This window comes from Lissotriton vulgaris, chromosome 7, assembly GCF_964263255.1.
Source record: "Lissotriton vulgaris chromosome 7, aLisVul1.2, whole genome shotgun sequence".
NCBI classification, from domain to species: Eukaryota; Metazoa; Chordata; class Amphibia; order Caudata; family Salamandridae; genus Lissotriton; species Lissotriton vulgaris.
Genome location: NC_141695.1, coordinates 492,221,658 through 492,240,248, shown reverse-complemented (window position 1 = coordinate 492,240,248; position 18,591 = coordinate 492,221,658). Strand labels below are relative to the sequence as shown.

Genomic DNA, 18,591 nt, shown 5'->3' with positions numbered 1-18,591 from the left:
GAACCCTTGGCGCAGAAAGTCCGAGACAATCCTGACATTACTGGAATCACTTTCGGGGGCGAACCACACACAATTAGTCTGTACGCTGATGACATCATAGTTGCTCTTGCCCGACCCACCCACTCGATACCTGCCTTCCTAAGGGAGCTGGACGCATTTGGCACGGTCGCGGGCTTCAAGATCAATAGGGGTAAGTCCCTCATTTTGCCGCTAGGAGGCAACGCCCATACGAACACTCCAGGCTCTGACTATGGCTGTGACCTCCAGGTCACCTCGGAACTCCCTTACTTGGGGGTCACCCTTACCCACTCGACCGCATTGACTGCGGCTCTGAACTACAACTCTCTCGCCGCCCAGATCAAGGCAGATCTCACGCGCTGGTCTAAGCAGCCTCTGTCCCTCCTGGGCAGAGTGGCGGCGGTGAAAATGTCGGCCCTACCCAAAATCCTATACATCTTCCAGACTCTCCCAATATTCCCCCCAAAAGGCACCATCTCCGATCTTCAAGCAGCACTGCACCACTTTATTTGGGAGGGTAAAAGGGCGCGACTTAACAAACAGCTAGCTCACCGAAGCACAGATGAGGGAGGCCTGGGGATCCCCAACTTACTACAGTACTTTCACGCCACACAGCTCCGCTACCTGGTGGAGTGGTACAGGCCAGAGTCAGAGAAGAGATGGCTATTCCAGGACAGAGCCATGGCCCAGCGGTCCCTGTGGGTGATCTCCTTTTTACCCAAGAAGCACAGACCAACTTACCTCACCAACTCCCCCATAACTCGCACAGTCACCAAGGTGTGGGACGCAGTGGCCATTGGACGCGGCCTCACCACCTTTCCCTCTCCATTTTCCCCACTACTAGACAACCCGGACTTCCCTCCGGGTAACGACCCCCGGGCTTTCACACAATGGCGAGGCACGACATGCAGGTGCGCTGGAGATCTTTTTGATTTACAGGGCTTCCTCTCCCTCTCCACCACTAAACAAAACTATGACATCACTGACCCCCATCTTTTCCAATACTTTCAACTACGACACTGGCTCACCGACCCAACTACTGTCACTTTGGTGGGGCGCCCCATGACTCATTTCGAGAAATAGCTCCTGACCAGAGACACTGACCGCCACCTGATCTCTGATATATACAAAATGCTTACGCCTCCAATGGAATCACACAAGACCGCTGGACAGAAAAGGTGGGAATCCGAGCTCCGCAGACCATTGTCACCTAAAGAATGGGGCCAGGTATACTACAGAGCATCCCACACCACACGGAACACGGCGGGCAAAGAAACGGCCGTGAAATTGGCAACCTATTGGCACCTTACGCCAGTCAGACTTCATAAAGGCAACCCATCTAGGAGCGACCTGTGTTGGAGGGGGTGTGGGGAAAAAGGCACTATGACACACATCCTCTGGGACTGCAGGGAGGTTCGAGATTACTGGGACTCAGTTTTAGATGACATTGACGCGACCTTTGACACAGAAATCCCTCGCTTTCCCGCATATGCCATCCTGGGGCTACCCAATGCACTTACCTTCCCTCTGAAATCGGTCCGGGGCCGACAGATGGGCATCGCCATGCAAGCCGCCACGCAACACATCCTCTCACTCTGGGGGTCCACATCCAAACCCACCCACACAGGGTGGCTACACAAACTCTGGTTCACCTTGGGCATGAAGCGTATTCAGGCTACTCTCTCCCATTAGGCAGCCACGTTTCAAAAAGTCTGGCAACCTTTCATCTCGCTGCTGTCCAAAGAATTTAACGAAATTACGTGTCCAAAATATCTACGGCTGCTGCGCCTTACGGACCCGGCGATAGACACCTAATTACTTCTAAGGTTTGCAGGACATGTCTCTGTCTGCTCCATAGTCATGGGACCTCGGACATATGGCACACTGGTTGGGGAGGGGGCGGGAGATTGGTTGGTGGGTCGGGGGGGGGTCTTGTGGCGTTGGTTAGTTCTAAATTGTTGGCCACAACAACATGTCATGCGCCTCATCTGTATCACTTTGCTATTGCTGAATGCCTGTTTCCCATACCGATTCTTTCTTAGCACTATGCGGACGCGTGTTTTCGAACCACGACTGATTTGCATGTCACATGTACTCTATACTGCGATGCTTTACTATGCTTTATTTTGGCCCAATAAAAACTATTTAAAACTAAAAAAAGGCATAACATCAATCCCCCTACTTTGTAGGCATTCTGACCATTGTAATATAAGGTTTACAATGATTTTCGAATTAAACCTTACCCTCGATTTATAGCCAACTTCTGTTTTTAAAATGGAGACTAAACGTATATCACTACTTTGAATAAGTTTCAAACTTTCAATCTCCAGAAGACATTTAAGAAGCGAAGTCCTATTTAATATTAGATCTGTATCAAACAGAGGCATGAAATCTAACTGGAGTGTGTCTATACTTTCCCTGATGATTTCATCATCAGTTATCTCGGGTTCGCCTCTAATTTTTACGATGTCAGAGAAAGGGATTGGCAAGGGATTAAGTACTGAAGGAAATAGGCTAACAGGCCCTGGCTGCACCACTATTTTAACTGATGGAAACCCCTCTAGTACGGGATTATTAGAAACTGTTATGGGATATGCAATATTCGAAGGGAGAGCTTCGTAGACCATCATTGGCTCTATTGCTAGATCTTTGATCTCTGGAATCACAAGATCAGCTTCATCTTTCTGGTTCATATGTTGTGATACATTTTGCGGCATCTCTGGGAGAAAATCCTTACTGTCTGAGGCCTCAAAGTTTTCTTTAAAGCAAATTCTCCTTTGCTTCTTTTTTTTTTTTTTTTTTGTTTTTTTTGGAAAACCTTTATTTATAGGAAAAAGTACACCGCTATTCAGCCATACATCCCGGAGGCCAGGCAGCATTAAGACAATAGGATAGGTCATGTACCATATCGGAAGCAGGAGCAATCAGGTTTAATTTTTAAATAACATCAAAGCTGAAACAAGTAAACCCTAAGGTAAAAGGGCCCATAAGGCCAAGAAAAAGAAGTGTGCAAGAGGCACAGGAGAAAAGGAAGGGAAGAGAGGGTAGGCTGAGGACAATACAGATTCAGCGGACTTGCGTGGCGGCAGGAGGTCGGGGGCTGCACACCCAAGGTAACACACTGACAATGACAACAATGAGGCATGTGGGAAGTAGTACCGCAGGATAAACAATCTGGAGCCACAGGTAGGGGGCACTACGGGGAAAGCTGGAGCTCGGGATCAAGTTCAACGGGGGGGTCGCAAATATCACCTCTATAAGTGTTCCAGGCACCCCAAACAGATCTCCACATTTTAGGTTTACCCCTGGCTACATACACCGTCTTTTCACGCAGCATGCACCAGTCCATATTAGTTTCCCATAGGCTGAGCGAGGGAGGAGCAGGCGCACCCCATTTCTGGGCGATGTCTCTCTTAGCCACCATATTGCCCAGGGTGATCCAGCGGGTCTGTGCGACATTGTAGTCGGTCGGGCCCCAGATGTTAAGGAGGCATCTCCGGGCCTCTGCCGGCAGGGCTACACCAGTCACTTCTTCCATAATCTCATGCACACGCTTCCAATAACGGGCCACATCCGGACACTCCCATATGATGTGCAGGAAGGTCCCAAGCATACCACACCCCCGCCGGCACATGCCGTCCATAGAAAGCCCCATACGTAGAAGTCTTGGGCCGGTGACATACACTCTGTGCAGTATCTTCAGCTGCACCAGGCGGAGCCGTGCAGATATGGCCACCTCCCTAGGGGAGGAGATCGCCGATTGCCACTCCTCGTCATCCACCTCTATACCGTCATGCACCCACAGCTCTCTCAGTCGCACCAGCAAGTCCACTCGTACATTAATAAGTTTTTTATACGTTAGGGAGATAGCGCTGTCCGGCATATGGCCGTCCAGCACCCGATCCTCCAGGGGGGATGATTCAGGGATAGGCTCCCCTACCACTACATAGGGAGAGAGGGCATGACTAAGCTGGGCGTGTCGGAAGTATTCCGTCGCCGCCAGTTGGTGTTCAGACTGCAGCACTTCAAACGACTTGACCCGTCCTCTGGCCACCATGTCCCCCACCTTGGAAATCCCAATGGTGTCCCACCTGTCGAAGCCCTTAGTATGCCACAGCTTCCCCAGTATATCCGAATCAAACAGCGGGGTGGCCATAGTAACCTTATTATGCCAGCCCAGAGTTTTAGTAATTGTGCGCCATATACGCACCATCGTCATAGTGGGACCCGTCAGCTTCCGATCCAGAGATCCGGAGTACAACGCTCTATAGTAATTCCCATCTCCCACTAGCCACCGATCCATAGCATAGCCCGGGTTAACCGCCGGGCCGTAGAGGCCATGATTGATTGCCGCCAGCTGGGACGCCCAATAGTAGCGCCTTACGTCAGGTAGGGCAATGCCCCCGTCATAACTCGGTATAGTCAACTTAGCCAACGAGATTCTCGGCCTACCATCCCACAACAACGCCCGCTGCAGTGATTCGATATCAGTAAAGTATTTCGCCGGTACGGGATCCTGTGTATTCTGCAGGGCATATAAGAAGCGAGGCAGCGCCATCATCTTAAAAAGCGCGGCTCTACCCATCAGGGAGATCGGCAACTTCTTCCAGCCTTCGACGTCCCGGCGCAATCGCTCCAACGGCGGGAGGAGGTTGTGCGAGTACCGGGCTCGGGAGTCCCGCGACACGTAGATGCCCAAGTACCGAAAGCCCTGCTGGGCCACCTGAATTGAGCACCCACGGGGGAGGCGCGGCGTGTCTCCGGACAGTACGTACAACGAGGATTTAGACCAATTGATCGCCAGGCCCGAGTGGGTCCCGAAGGTCCGCAAGAGTTCAAAGGCCATTATGAGCGAGTGGCATGGAGAGGAGAGGTACAGAAGGATGTCGTCCGCATAGAGCGATATCCGGTCCTCGAAACCCGGGGACCACGGTATTCCAGAGATATCGGGGTGCGTTCTAATCCAGGCCGCCAGTGGCTCAAGTGCTAAGGCAAATAGGAGCGGGGAAAGCGGGCAGCCTTGCCTAGTGCCCCTGTGCAGCGCAAAGGAGGCAGACAACCGACCATTGACCGTCACATTGGCCATTGGAGCGGAGTACAGCAGCCGGACCCAGCCGATGAAAGCGGGGCCAAACCCCAACTTGGCCAGAACTGCCCACAGGTAGTTCCACTCCAACGAGTCGAATGCCATAGTGGCATCGAGGGAGGCGAGGACAGCGGGTTCTCGGAGCAGATGGACACGCGCCATTACTGCGTGAAGCCGTCTCAGATTGAGCGCCGTATTCCGATGCGGGATGAAACCGGACTGGTCCGGGTGCACCAGGTCCGAGATCACTCCCACTAACCGATTAGCCAATAGTTTGGCCAGAATTTTGGGTTCGGCGTTTAAGAGGGAGATGGGTCGGTAGGATCGACAAAGATCGCGAGGCTTCCCCTCCTTATGTATCACCACAATGGTGGCCAGCCGCTGGTCGGGGGGGAGTTCTCCCACCTCGCGGGCCTCAAGGAACATGTTTAACAGAGGTGTCGCAAGTGCATCGGCCCTGAGTTTGTAGAGCTCAACCGGGATGCCGTTTGGCCCCGGCGCTTTGCCCGAGCGTAATGATTTAATAGCCAAGGCCGTCTCATCCACCGTTAGGTCCCTATCCATATCGTCGCGCTCGAGGTCCGAGAGGCAGGGAAGCTCAATGTCCTCCAAGAAGGATGCCGACGCAGACTCCGGGAGGGGGTCCGCCGAGGCGTAAACCTCCCCAAAGTAGTCCGCGAAGGACCCAACTATAGCCGCCGGGTCCGTGAGGGACAGGCCCTCCGCACTGGTCAGCTCCGGGACCACCCGAGACGCGAGTTCCCTTCTATCTAGCCACGCCAGGAGCTTGCCAGCCTTGTCACCCGCGTCATAAATTCTGCCTTGCTGCTCCCTGCTCAGGGCTTTCGCCGCGTCAGTGGCGGTCGCCCGAAGCTCAGACTGTTTGAGGGAGAGAGCGTGGAGCAGCTCGGGAGACGGGCCCAGCTCCAGCTGGGAGTTTAATGCAGCAATGTCAGATTCCAATCGAACTACGTCCTCGTCCCGCCGCCGGCGGACCTCCGCAATCAGGGAGAAGGCCTCGCCGCGAAGCACAGTTTTGAAGGCCTCCCAAAGGGAAACAGACGAGGCAACTGATCCTGTATTCTCGATGAAGTACCGATCCATAGCCTTAGCCAGGAGCGACCTGGTCTTCGGGTCGCGAAAATACCAAGGGTTGATGGGAGCCACCCGCTAGGACACGGGGGTTCGAAAGTCAAAGGAGACCCAAACCGGGGAGTGATCCGAAATGCCCCTAGCCAGGAGACGCGCAGTGGACACGGACTGCGCCTGGGCAGCCGGAGTGAGGACGTAGTCCAGTCTAGAAAGGCTACCATGGGCGCCGGAGAGGAACGTGTACTGTCTCTGGGAGGGGTGCAACAGACGCCAGCAGTCAACCATCCCCATGGAATCTAAGAAATCAGACAGCCAGGACTGGGAAGGACGCAGATCTCTGGATGGGAAGCGGTCCAGGTCCCCGGAAATGACAGAATTAAAGTCACCACCCACAAGCAGCAGCCCCTCAGGGAGACCCAAAATGACGCCAGCTAGATCCCTGAAAGTAGTCTCTTGTAGCCCCGGGGGAACATAAACCGAAACTAAAACTAGCGTGCGGCCCTCCCATTTGCCCACCACAGCAACATATCTGCCCCTCTCATCCGCAAGCACCGACTCCACCTCCAGCGGGAGGGACATGCGCACCATGATGCCCACCCCTCGTGATCCCGAAGAGAACCCTGAGTGTGCCACCATTTTGAAACCACGTCTGGTCAGAGCTTTACAAGTGTGCCCCACTAGGTGGGTCTCTTGCAGGAAAACCACATCTGGTGAACAACGTTTGAGCATTTGCAACACCACACCCCTTTTAATACGGTCCCCCAACCCGTTTACATTCCAGCTTAACAAGTTAAGAGTTCTACCCCCCATCATCAGGGACGTTCCGCCCCCTTCCCCCCACCCATGCCCGCAATGGCGCCCACAGCAGTAACATAGCAGCGCAATAAGACCTCAGCCAGGACAAAGAATAAGACAAGAAAAGAAGTAGAGAAAACACACCCCAACTACCCACCACCCTGCACCCCTGCATAAGACTAAAATCCACCCCAACTAGCAGTGTGCCTGTCGCCCCTTAACTAACCTACAAAAAGCCCACAGAGGAGAAAGGAGACTTCCTATCACCCCCCGTCATCCCCCATATTATCGACAAAACGAGTCAAACCATAGCAGCAGTGTCTGAAGTGAAAGTCCCATACGGCTACCCAGCTCACCGAACGTCAAACAACAAATAATCATTCCTGCGCTTCCGCGCCCCCGGTGGACTCCTCCGTCTGGTCAGCCGGTTCGCGTCGCTCCTGTGGCAGGGTATCCAGCCAGTGCCCCACCTCGTCTGGATAGTCAAAAAACAAAGTCCGGTGGTCCCGCTCGATGCGGAGCTTGGCAGGGTAGAGCATGGAGTACCGCAGGCCCATTTCTCTCAGTCTCCGTTTCACCCCGGTAAAGCTCTGACGCTGTTTTTGCACAGCCTGGGTGAAATCCGGAAAAAAGTTCACGTCTGAGTTCTGGAATCGCAAAGGACCCGCGGCTCTCGACGCCTGCAGGATAGCGTCTCTGTCCCTGAAGTTAAAGAGCCGTGCGATGATGGGGCGAGGGAAAGTGCCAGACTTGGGTGGTCCCCCCGGTATCCTGTGTGCCCGTTCCACCGAGAAGAACTTACTCAGGCCCCCCGGCGCTAAGTTCTTAAGCACCAGCTCCTCCACGAAAAGTTCAGCCGAGTCCTCCTCGGCCTTCTCCGGTACCCCAGTAATACGGACGTTCTGGCGCCGCGCGCGGCCTTCAAACTCGTCCAGTCGGCGCGCCAGCATTCCGTTCGCCAATTTCAGGCCACGTACCTCCGTCTGAATATCGGACACATCAGTGACCAGGCTAGTCGTCTTGAGATCCAACGACTTCACCCGGTCATTGGTTTTCCCGAGGTCCGTCCTGATGAGGTTCATATCGATCTTCAGGGAGTCGACCTTACTGGACAGTTCCTCCCGGAGTGCGTGCATCTCCGTCTGCACTCCCGTGATCGCACCCAGAACGTCCCGAAGCGTTATGGCAGAATCGTCCGGTGATCCATCCCGTTTCGAGTCAGTAGTGCAGCCCGCCTGCGCCGGCGAGCTTCTTGACTGGGAAAAGCGTTCCGGGATAGTAGACTGGGACTGGGACGGTTTTTTGGTGACCCGCTGGGACTTGCCTCTGTCCAGGTCTCCTTTGCCCGCCATGTTGGTACCTCGGGTCAGACGGCCAGCAGGGGTAAGGATCCTCTCGGTAGGCGCGCCACACACACGATGATAAAACCAGGGTCCGGTACGTTGGCCGAGTAGCGGGGCATGCAGATATCAGAGTTGCTCCCCGGTGGAACTAAGCTCAGACAAAGAGGCGCCCGTGCGGAAGCACCGCTGTACCCCTCAATGATGTGCAATGACACGGGAGGAGCCTCCGGGCTTCGTCGAGCTAACTAAGTCCAGGAATGTCCGATTTCCATTCCGAAAGCGGGCGCCGCATCAGGACCCACTCAGCAGTCGATTCCCACCATCGTGGGACAGGATAGATAGCAGGATTATTGCGGAGGACCGGGAGGTCTTCGGAGCTCCGAGCTCACGCGGCCATCTTGATCGCCGGCGAAGCTCCTCCTCCTTTGCTTCTTTTTTGAGAATCTTCGTATTGGTTTCATTTTTTTCCCTCTATTCTTTTTATTTTTCCCATTTCTCTCCTTTTTTCCAAACATAAAGCTTCTAAAACATCTTCTTTCTCATCACTTAACTGGGTTTTAAAAATAGGAAATACTTCCTTATCTATCCTTTTTACTGAGTCCACAGAGTCTTTTACTTCTTGAGCTGAATCATAATTAACCTGTATAGATTTGGATGAGGGTTCAGGGGTCTCGCATCACCACTTTAATCATTTGCTTATCAGTTTGGGGATTGCCATCATGATCAGTATAGGTTAAAATACAATTAGTATTCTCAAGTATATTCTCCACAACCTCTTCTACCTTTACTTCCGCTTCTACTTCTTTAGAATCAGTTTTTGAACTAACCTTCTCCTGTTTACTTTTTAACAATACCTTTAATATTTGAGATACAGTTTCCAGCACACAGGCTGAACCTCCTACGAATTTTTCAAGTAGCGTTAGAATCGAGGATAATAGATGCTCTAGGGATAATAGTGAGTCTGAGACTAATACATCCTTCCTGATAGTTTGACTGAGTTGAGTTTCGTTAATATTTAAATCTGGGCTCATTGAGGTGTGTGACTGCAAAAGAGAATAATTTGATTTATTCGATTGAGTACTGCTGAATAATTGTAGTCCTTTAGAAACTGTTATTGCTGGCTATTCGCTAGTTCTAAAATCTTGCTTGTATCACAAGAAATATATTGCTTGCAAAGTTCTAGATCTAGATCCGGAAGAGTAAAATCTTTACTCTGAACATCCTCAGCTGGATGGGGACCAAGGGGCTCTTCTATGATTCCACAGGGAATGTGTAGAGGTCTGTGCAGAATCACATCTACTGTTTTAAAAGCCGGTCCAAGGGATCCCTGGAGGATTGGAGAGCTGATTAGATACCCGGGGCCCCGTGCTGGGTGCCTCTGGGGGTCTGCCTCTGGCAGTCTGGGGGTTCTCGGGATTCTCCTCCTCCAGTAGTATGTGATTCTGCAGCCTCAACAGTATTTACCATTTCAACCGTTTCAACATCATTTCTGTTCCCGCTCGTATTTTTTCCTCCGTCTCCGTCTCCAGTAGTTACAGTATATGATCCAACTTGGGGATTTCTATCCTTTCCCCTTTCCCACAAACTAAATAGTTGACATTTTTCTTTCAACAGCATGCCAGAGACATAATTGTTTTGTAAAGGATTTGATTTAGTTTTTGCACAAGTCCTACCCACCATTTATCGCCCAGACCTTAGTTTTTTTGCTGTCATTATATTTAGGGGTTATTCAAAGAGGTGTATTAAAGACTAGGACAAGGACAAATATAATAAAGTTAACAAGAAATTAAGGGGTAATCAAGTGTGGACAGAAAGACACAAATTACCGAGATATTATAGGCTATTATAAAGTAAGATGCAGCCCAGAACCGAGCCCATCTGACTACTCCAAGATTTTCTACAATATTTTTGGCCAGAGAAGACTCGGCCAATTGTATGATCCCTGCGGCACAGTTTTCTGTCCCTGCCGGATAATTTCTGTCTCTATCTCTATCTCTGTCCCAATTATATTGTCACGTAGAGTGATGGTAATGCACTAAGTGGCTGTGTAGTTTTATCTCTGCTTCTCTAGGCATAGGCACACAACAGGCAGCATGCAGGCAGTTCCCACAATGTCCACTGCACAGCCCAAGCTTACCCCCGCCGCTGACCGCTCCTGAAAGTGGGGGCGGAACAAAGCCAAGCCGGGCTGGGACAAATGCGGGACAATGCCTACGCCAAAGGCAGATACTGGTAATTTGTATGATGATTTTGGGTTGTGGCATAGGAAGCACCTCAGCCAATTGTAGCGCAGCACACAGTTCCAAAGCTGATTGGCTGAGGGGGTCTGTACATGCCTTTGTCCAAGCCCTCCTTCCTCTTAAGCTGTTGGATACCGTCTGCCTAGTTCAGAGATGAAGATTAGTCACTGACTGGGCATTGTTGTGTGTTTTAGGGCCAGTGGAAAGGTGGGTGGGGGCAGTTTGTAGTAGGGCACCGTTTTGTTACATTGAACAATGGTTGGACCCTGTCCTAGTGTGTTCACGATTGACAGCGTTGCCTTTGTAATTCTTTCTGGATTTGGCACCTAAAGGAGCCCAGCTGTGTACGGCAGAAGATGGAGTGGCAGTTCTCTGAGGCGAATGTGGCATTTACTGACCCTGCTTATTATGTTTGCTTTGTGTTTTTGTTTGATGCGTACCTTAGTGCTACATTGACTGCTCCGTGGTGTTTCAGACAGCAGATCAAACTTTTTGTGACATCCCTACTAGGGTGGACTGTGACAGGTCACATTTGTCATGGTACCCAGGCATGTGATAATCTGCATAGCACTCATACACGGGTCATATATTCTTCTTGGCACACATATACTAATTGCTTTCTGCATGGCACCCACACCCCAGGGAGGCTTTGATATTGTCTTTTAAAAGATGTTTTGACCATTGAAAAAAATTGTCTTTTTCTTTAATATTCACTAGTGATGAATGACCTGGGAGTTTTACTAAACAAGCATCAAGTAGACTGAGGCATTTGTAGTAGCCCTATCTGTTAAATGTAGTGTTGGCATGATGTTTACATTATTGATGATAACCATTGCTATATTGATACCCTTGTGGTGCTCATTACTATCCCTCCCTTCCCCTGCTCTTGTATCTGTGTGTGTGAGTTCTCTTGAGTGCTGTTTAGGTTTCACCTAAATCGCTTGTATTTAATATATCTTAAAAAGGGACTCATCAGTTGCCAAATTTCTGTGTTCATTCACTTTTGTGTGGAACATTTTTTTGTGGTTAACTTCACCTAGCTGCACACATTTACAATGCTTCTAATAAAGCTGTTCACACTGTTTAAGCCCCTTTAACTGTCAAGATAAGATCTCTTCCCACGGATAAGGCAGACAGCTTCTAACAGTTGGATGGAATGCTTGGCATAGGAAACACACTAAGGGCATGGGGAATTTGAATGTCATCTGTTGGCTGCATACATGGTGTGCCATTCACTAAGCTAACAAGCATTGGCATAGCCAATAGGTCTTACCTTTGATACCTTATATGTGTTTAGTTATCCAGCACAATATCCGTGGTGCAACAATATTAACTATTGCATGAATAATCACTTATAAGGTCCCAAAGTCGAGACCTATTGGCTATGCCAATGCTTGTTATACAAAAAGAGACCTATCTAGTCTGGCCCACCTTTCCGTTTTGGAAACCAGAGAATCCCATAAAAAGGTTTGTCATCCACTTGGTGATCCTCAGTCTGATCAGTATAAAGCTCCCCGCAGTGTTGAGGCGTTGTGACGTACCTAAGGGAAAGAGCTCTTGGTGCATGGAGCTGCAAAGACTGGGCTTGTGTGTGTCAGCTCGCTCGTTTGTTGTTGCGACGATGACAAGCATTTGTCTTTACTTGTGTCTTCACTTGTGTGTCAGGTGGCACACTACTATGACAGTTTATTCTTAGATTCCAAAGATGCCTTCACATTTTTTTTTAACCATGAAGAGCTGAAAATAAAGAGTGCTCATTTTTTTGCCTGAAGGATTTAGATGATTTTCATTGAGTCTAGATTCATTTCTGGTAGATAATTTGTGACGAAATGTGTAGGATCGAGGTGGATATATACTGCTCATAGTTTAGGGTAGCTCAGAGAGCTTTCAGTTCCATGATTTTATCTGGAGATAGCGACTGGGATCTATTTTTCAAGATGTGTATTATCTACAATATGCTTTTGGCCTTTGAGCTTTTAGGAGGAGCAAATGCCATAAATGCCATAATTGATAATCAAATATGTGTTTAAACAAAGCAAAAACAGTTTTTAAGTGCACTGTGAAAAAAAATATTGTTTTCTGTATACAGTGTACTTATGGGTTAAATAACTTGTGTAATCACTCACCACACTTTTGAGATATTAAATGTCTTTCATGCATTGCAATATAAGCATTGCAGCGGAGGAGGATTGACGCATCAAACAGCCATTGACATGGGGTGAGAGAGAAGTTCTTCTCAAGGTGGAGTCAAAGTCAAATGTATATATTTTTTAAATAATTTATATCAGTTGGTAGTGTAGAGAGCTGTCTCTGGTCCCATGTATGCCTGGCAGTTCAAACTGGACTGTTCCCTTTGGAACAGAACCACACTGATTTATATATGGTTATTTCCTGCCTTGGGTTGCATAGTGCAGACTGTAATATGCTATTTATTACTATTGTTGAGTGTGGGGTGAGTCACTAGATGCGAAGCCTCGAGTCTGTCATGATTCCCATCCCCTTCCTCAACACTGGAAATAAAGCATACTGTACTCTGGATCTACATATATGATTTAATGCTTTACATTTTTTATCCTTATTTGTTAAAAAAAAAAATGTCACCAACAAGATGCAAGGGGTTAAAATTTTGTACTAAGGTAAATTCACATTGAAAAGGCCAAATGACCATTAGGAGAAAGGCGTCCATGTCTTAAGGAATTCTAAGATTTAATCTTTTAGATTGGAGACATGCACCTATTTTCCCGTGGTCTGCAATGAGTCAGATCCAACAAAGACGGTAAAAGATGACGGTAACTCCACATCCTAACTACTAAACATCTTATTGAACGTCATTGCTGCATATAATTGTATGTAGTTTGTGTCACTTTTATTAATTTTTGCGTTTCAGAGCACCCAGTGCCCAACTGTTTTGGTTTATTTTTTTTACCGTCTTTGCTTTCAATATTTTAATCCATCTTTTTACATGGGATACCAATTTATGGGTCGATTTATGACTACATATTATGTGCAATATTCGGTATATTCTTTATAACATTCTACAAATGAAAGCCAAAAACTGCATTATGGAAATCCTTGGTAAACCCATTTTGATAATATTGTTTTAACTCTGAAACTCTCACAGCAACATGGAGAGGTTGAATCAAACAGGAGTGCATCGTAGATTTGCAATATCTTGGAAGTGATAGTGTCATCTGCTTTATGTAATTGTTGAATATCTGTTTTTGTTTTGCAGTCATTCCATTGGTACATTTCGTTTGACTTTGGCGGCAGCCATCGCTCTCCTTCCGTTCGTTTCGTGGCTCTACATTTATGTTAATAAGGAGATGCGCAAATCGTGGCCGAGTCACTGCAAAACGGTTATATGACACAGGAATAAAAAAAGAAGTAAGTAATGCCTGCCTTGCTTTGGGCGTGCACAAAGTTCAGAGCTGTTGTGCTAAACAGTTTAAAGCCCGTATTTACTAAATCTCTGTGCTGTTGCAAAGTGACGCAAGATCATGCAAAAGAATGCATTAGTATTTACTTTCGGGTGCAAAAGCAAAGTTGCATTGGGAAGGTGCCCCCTTTTTAGCGTGAATAGCCCATTGTGCTGTTTATCATTGTTTTGCATAAAGGAGGCATTACTTGGGCGTTAATTGGACAGATCAGCGCAAATACTGTAGGTTTTGACACAAAGCCTATCTACTGATATGGCCGGGCAACGTTTTACGTCCTTGAACCAGGTGCTAATAATAAATAACATATTTAGTTCAGAAAAAAACATGCAGTGTGTGGGATCCCTCTATGTCTAGACATAGGAATTTGTACTGAAATGGTATGCTACTGGTACACATCCTAGGCTAGACAATGTTTACTGATCTCTGTGTCATGCTAGCCATCTTTTTTTAGAGTGCCTTTGCCTGGACTAACAGCAGCAGCATGCCACTCTTAATAGATATGGCTTCACACTGTGCTTTTCCTCTTGCTCAAAGTAGCACAGAAAATTTGGTTGTTGAGTTGCATGAAAAATGAATAAAGCTGCCCCTAAATGTCATTTTTATGAAATGAGTTCATAATAGTGTAAGTTGCCATTGAAAAGAGTTCCTGCAAATATTTTCAACATGAACAATCGTTCTATGATGTTGAAATTATTTCTCCAAAAATGTATGGGCACAACATGTGCATACCGAAGAAAACTCAAAATGTACCATTATTTCGTGATGTACCACTTAAGAATTATGTCAGAAAACATTCTGTCTTGTAGTTTTTTAAGCACTGTTGCTCCTTACTATCGTAAAACTTTAAACTTGTCCATAAAGAACAGGGAGAAGGCTGACCTTACAAACGTACATAAAGTTCCTCTTCAGCGTTTAGTCCTGCAAGTATCTTATAATTAAGATTTAAAAATATATCTGGATTCTAATCTTCTCAGTTGTTGTTTACTATTCCCTATTCTGATGGCACTGAATCACTCAGGAAATATGTTAGATTAGATATATATGTGTGTGCATATCTTACATATGTTATTTAAATCTAAGAGTCCTCTTCTTTCAACATCATCCCTCTTTTTCCAACGACTGCAGTCCCCCCACTCCACAGATAATTTGTATGAAATACTTTTTTTTAAAAACATTTCATTTTTACAGTAACAAGAATGGCACCACTCATAGATTAAACTTTAACAATTATGAATAGACAGTACAGCTTTTGTTACCCCCCAATCCACACAGACATACATTAAGTGTCAGGGGATTGTGAACGTTGTCCGGTGTAGTGCCATCCTTTGGCACAGTGCTCGTGTAGTGTCTCTGAGTTTTGAGGGAGAGTGAGGTCACTGAAATCGGGAGCTGGGGGTATTTTGCATCATAAGAAGATAGTCCTGCAACGGCTTCCATATGTCAGGATGTCTAAACGACATTGGTTGCAGGTCAGCTTGTAGATCACTGTTAGTATTACAGTGAATTAAGCTATTGAGCCATGCTATTTGTGTAAGGGGGAGTCTGCTGCCTCATTGAATGGCAATCTCCTGTTTAGCCAACAAAACAGTGCATGGATTTAGGGATATCATGTACATAACCCTGGTGAGGGTGTGACAATGGTTTTGGTCATGTTTGACAGCTCTGTAAATATGGTCCGACAGTAACGCTCTATCTTATCACAGGTCCAGGTCATCTGTGCAAAGTCCGCTAGTGGTGCGCAGCATTTGGGGAATGCATGAGAGCTTGAGGGGTCAATCTTGTGTAGATGTGTTAGCGTAGCGTACACCCTCCAATTGAATTTGAAGTGGAGTAATTTATTATGATGATTGAGGGAAATTTTCCATGTCTGCGCACAGCAGTAGTGCCACGGAGAGCCAGGTAGTGGGTGGCCAAGGGCGCACTCCCAGGACGTGCGGAGCGCTGCGTCCCTGGTCGGAAAGAGGGCCTTACTTGTCTTGTAGAGTTTAGATATCAGGTGATCCCCACCTGGTCTGTGAAAAGAGCGTTGGGGGAAGTAGTGCGAATCCAAGGGGTAGCCTGGAAGCTGACCTCTAAGCGCCTCCTGTAGCCACCTCAGTACAAACTGGTCCATTAAGGATGCCATCCGGAAACGGTTATCTTCCGTTCTTGAGAAGACGTGCGCCAGAAAAAAGGTTGCCTATGGTAATCAAAGAGTATTTATTAAGGGTTTGGCGCACCAGCATCTCTTATGTGATGGGCAGCCAGGGATTGGCAGCCAGAGGGAGGGCTGACGAATTCAGTAAATGGCCGCTGGTCAATCAGACCAGCCGCTCCCATGCCCAGCTAGTCGTGGATACCGTCTGGATGTCAGGAGGGTCCTGTGGCAGTCCTGCAGGCAACAGTGCAGCCAGAGGGACTGTGTCAGAAAGGTCCGCCTCTGGCTTTGCATACAGTATCCGGGCGTCGGAATGATGCCAGTGGTGTGCAAAACTGCACTGGGCCACCAGGTAGTACAGATGAATATTTAGGATGCCGAACCCCCCCACGTTCATATAGTAAGGTCATGGTTCCCAGCTGATGCGGAGCTGCCCGCCGGCCCCCCCCCCCCCCCCCTAAATCAGACGTTTAAGGGTGGTATGGAGTGTATTAAAAACATGTTAGTGAGCAGGATGAGAATGTTATGAAACATGTACAGGAACTTAGGCAATACTACCATTGTTATAATGGCAATATGGCCGGCTTTAGATAATTGAAGTTTCCGCCAGCGTTCCACTTGCATGGAGAGTTTTTCCAATGCTCGCCCATAGTTGAGGCGTATTATCTACTCTGCCTCTTTGTGGACATGGATCCCTATGTGTTTAATGGATGTGTCACACCATGCGAGTTGGAATTCGCAATCCACGCCAACCGCCTCTTCCGTCAGGGGAAACATCTCAGATTTACCTCAGTTGATGTGCATCCTGGATAGTGTCCCAAATTTAAGTATTTCCCTTAAAATTGGGGCCAGGTTGTCGTTTGAATGACTCAGATATAGAATGATGTCATCAGCGTATAGTGTGATTAGGAGCAGGCCAGTTTTAAACTGTAGCCCCCTGTGGAGGTGCCATTCCTGCAGGTGATGATTGACAGCATCCAATGCTATAATAAATAGTAAAGGCGAAAGCGGGCATCCTTGTCTTGTTCTCCGTGTTAAGAGGAAGGAGGCCAACAGCGTCCCATTCAGGTGGAAACGCGCAATAGGCTGGGTGTACAGCAAAGTAATGAGGGCTGCGAACCCCGATGGGATGCCCAGCCTACGCAGAGTGGACTGCAAGAACTGCCATTCCAGTGATTCAAACGCTTTCTCAGCATCCAACATTGCAGCAGTTGCAGGTATGGTGGGGGAGATACTGTGCAAAACTGCGAACAGTGTACGCAGATTCAAGGCTGTAGATCTATGCGGAACAAAGCCTGATTGGGCCGTACATATTATTTGATCAAGCAAGAGGGAAAGCTGCATTGCTATCATTTTAGCCAGGATTTTGTTGTTGAAGTTTAATAAGTAGAGCAGCCTATACGACCTGCATACCTGCGGGTCTTTCCTGTGCTGGGGAGCAGTATAATCACTGCTTCGAGGAGTGTAGGTGGAAATATCTTGTTCCCTAGCGCCACCCAGTACAGTTCAAGGAAGTGTGGTGCTAGTAAGTGTTTATAATTTTATAAAAAGTGCTTGAGAACCCATCTAGGCACGGCACCTTCATGCCATCCATTGCTTCTAAAGCTTGAACTATTTCCTCCACTGTGAAGAGTTCTCTGAGAAACTGCTGGTGGGTGGAGCTAAGCCATGCCATGGCTATTTCGTCCAGAAATTGAATTCTATCAGTAGCCTCATATGTGACCTCGGTGTACTAGGTAAGTATCTCACTTGGACTGCCGACTTTGTCTGTTATGTGGGTTACTGACCTCCCCATTAATAACCGCTTTAGTCCTCTAATAGATCTGGACGGGTGTGATTGACAGGGGAGGACGCGACCAATATTGATCAACTTCAAATTCCCAGAGACCTGGGACCCAATTTCACTAACTCTCCTGTGGCAACTTCAAACAATACGGCCACTTCTAGCAAATATATCAAACTAGTTTCCTGGAATATTGCCGAACTAAGTTCCAAAATATCTAATCCAGATTGGCTAGCAATTATTAATAAATACAACCTGGTTTGTCTCCATGAAACATGGTAAATAGTTTTAACCCATCTAGACGGCTATCGCTCTTTCTATACTCCCTTCTGCTTCTGGACGTGCCAAGGGAGGCATTCTAACCTTGTTAAAAGACACCTTAAAATTAGCAGTCTTGTCCTATTCGAACGTCTCTCTCTATTATCATTTCCTTTATTTAAAAGAACTATCTGGTGATACTATTCTTTTAATTAATTTTATAATAACCACTTAAATGGGAATATGACAGAGATTGTAGATTATGTTGGAAAGAGACGCTAATACTTTCTTTAAGAGCCTTAAAAGCAGCCCCCAAAAATCTTGTGGGTAGGTGATATCTGAAGGAGACACGTTAGTGATGGATTCCTTACCTTAGATTCCTTACCTTAGAATATCCCCAGG

General features: G+C 47.6%; 1 protein-coding gene across 4 annotated transcripts in view; it reads left to right on the top strand.

The window, feature by feature from the left end:
• Positions 1–18,591, top strand: part of TMEM220 (transmembrane protein 220) — a 216,189-nt gene that overhangs the window by 156,676 nt on the left and 40,922 nt on the right. For all 4 annotated transcript variants that reach the window (XM_086930570.1, XM_086930568.1, XM_086930569.1 and 1 more), the window contains one exon: positions 13,807–13,958. In XM_086930570.1, coding sequence (XP_086786696.1) covers positions 13,807–13,939 — 133 coding nt within the window. In that variant the 3' untranslated portion in view covers positions 13,940–13,958. The remainder of the gene's footprint in view (positions 1–13,806; positions 13,959–18,591) is intronic.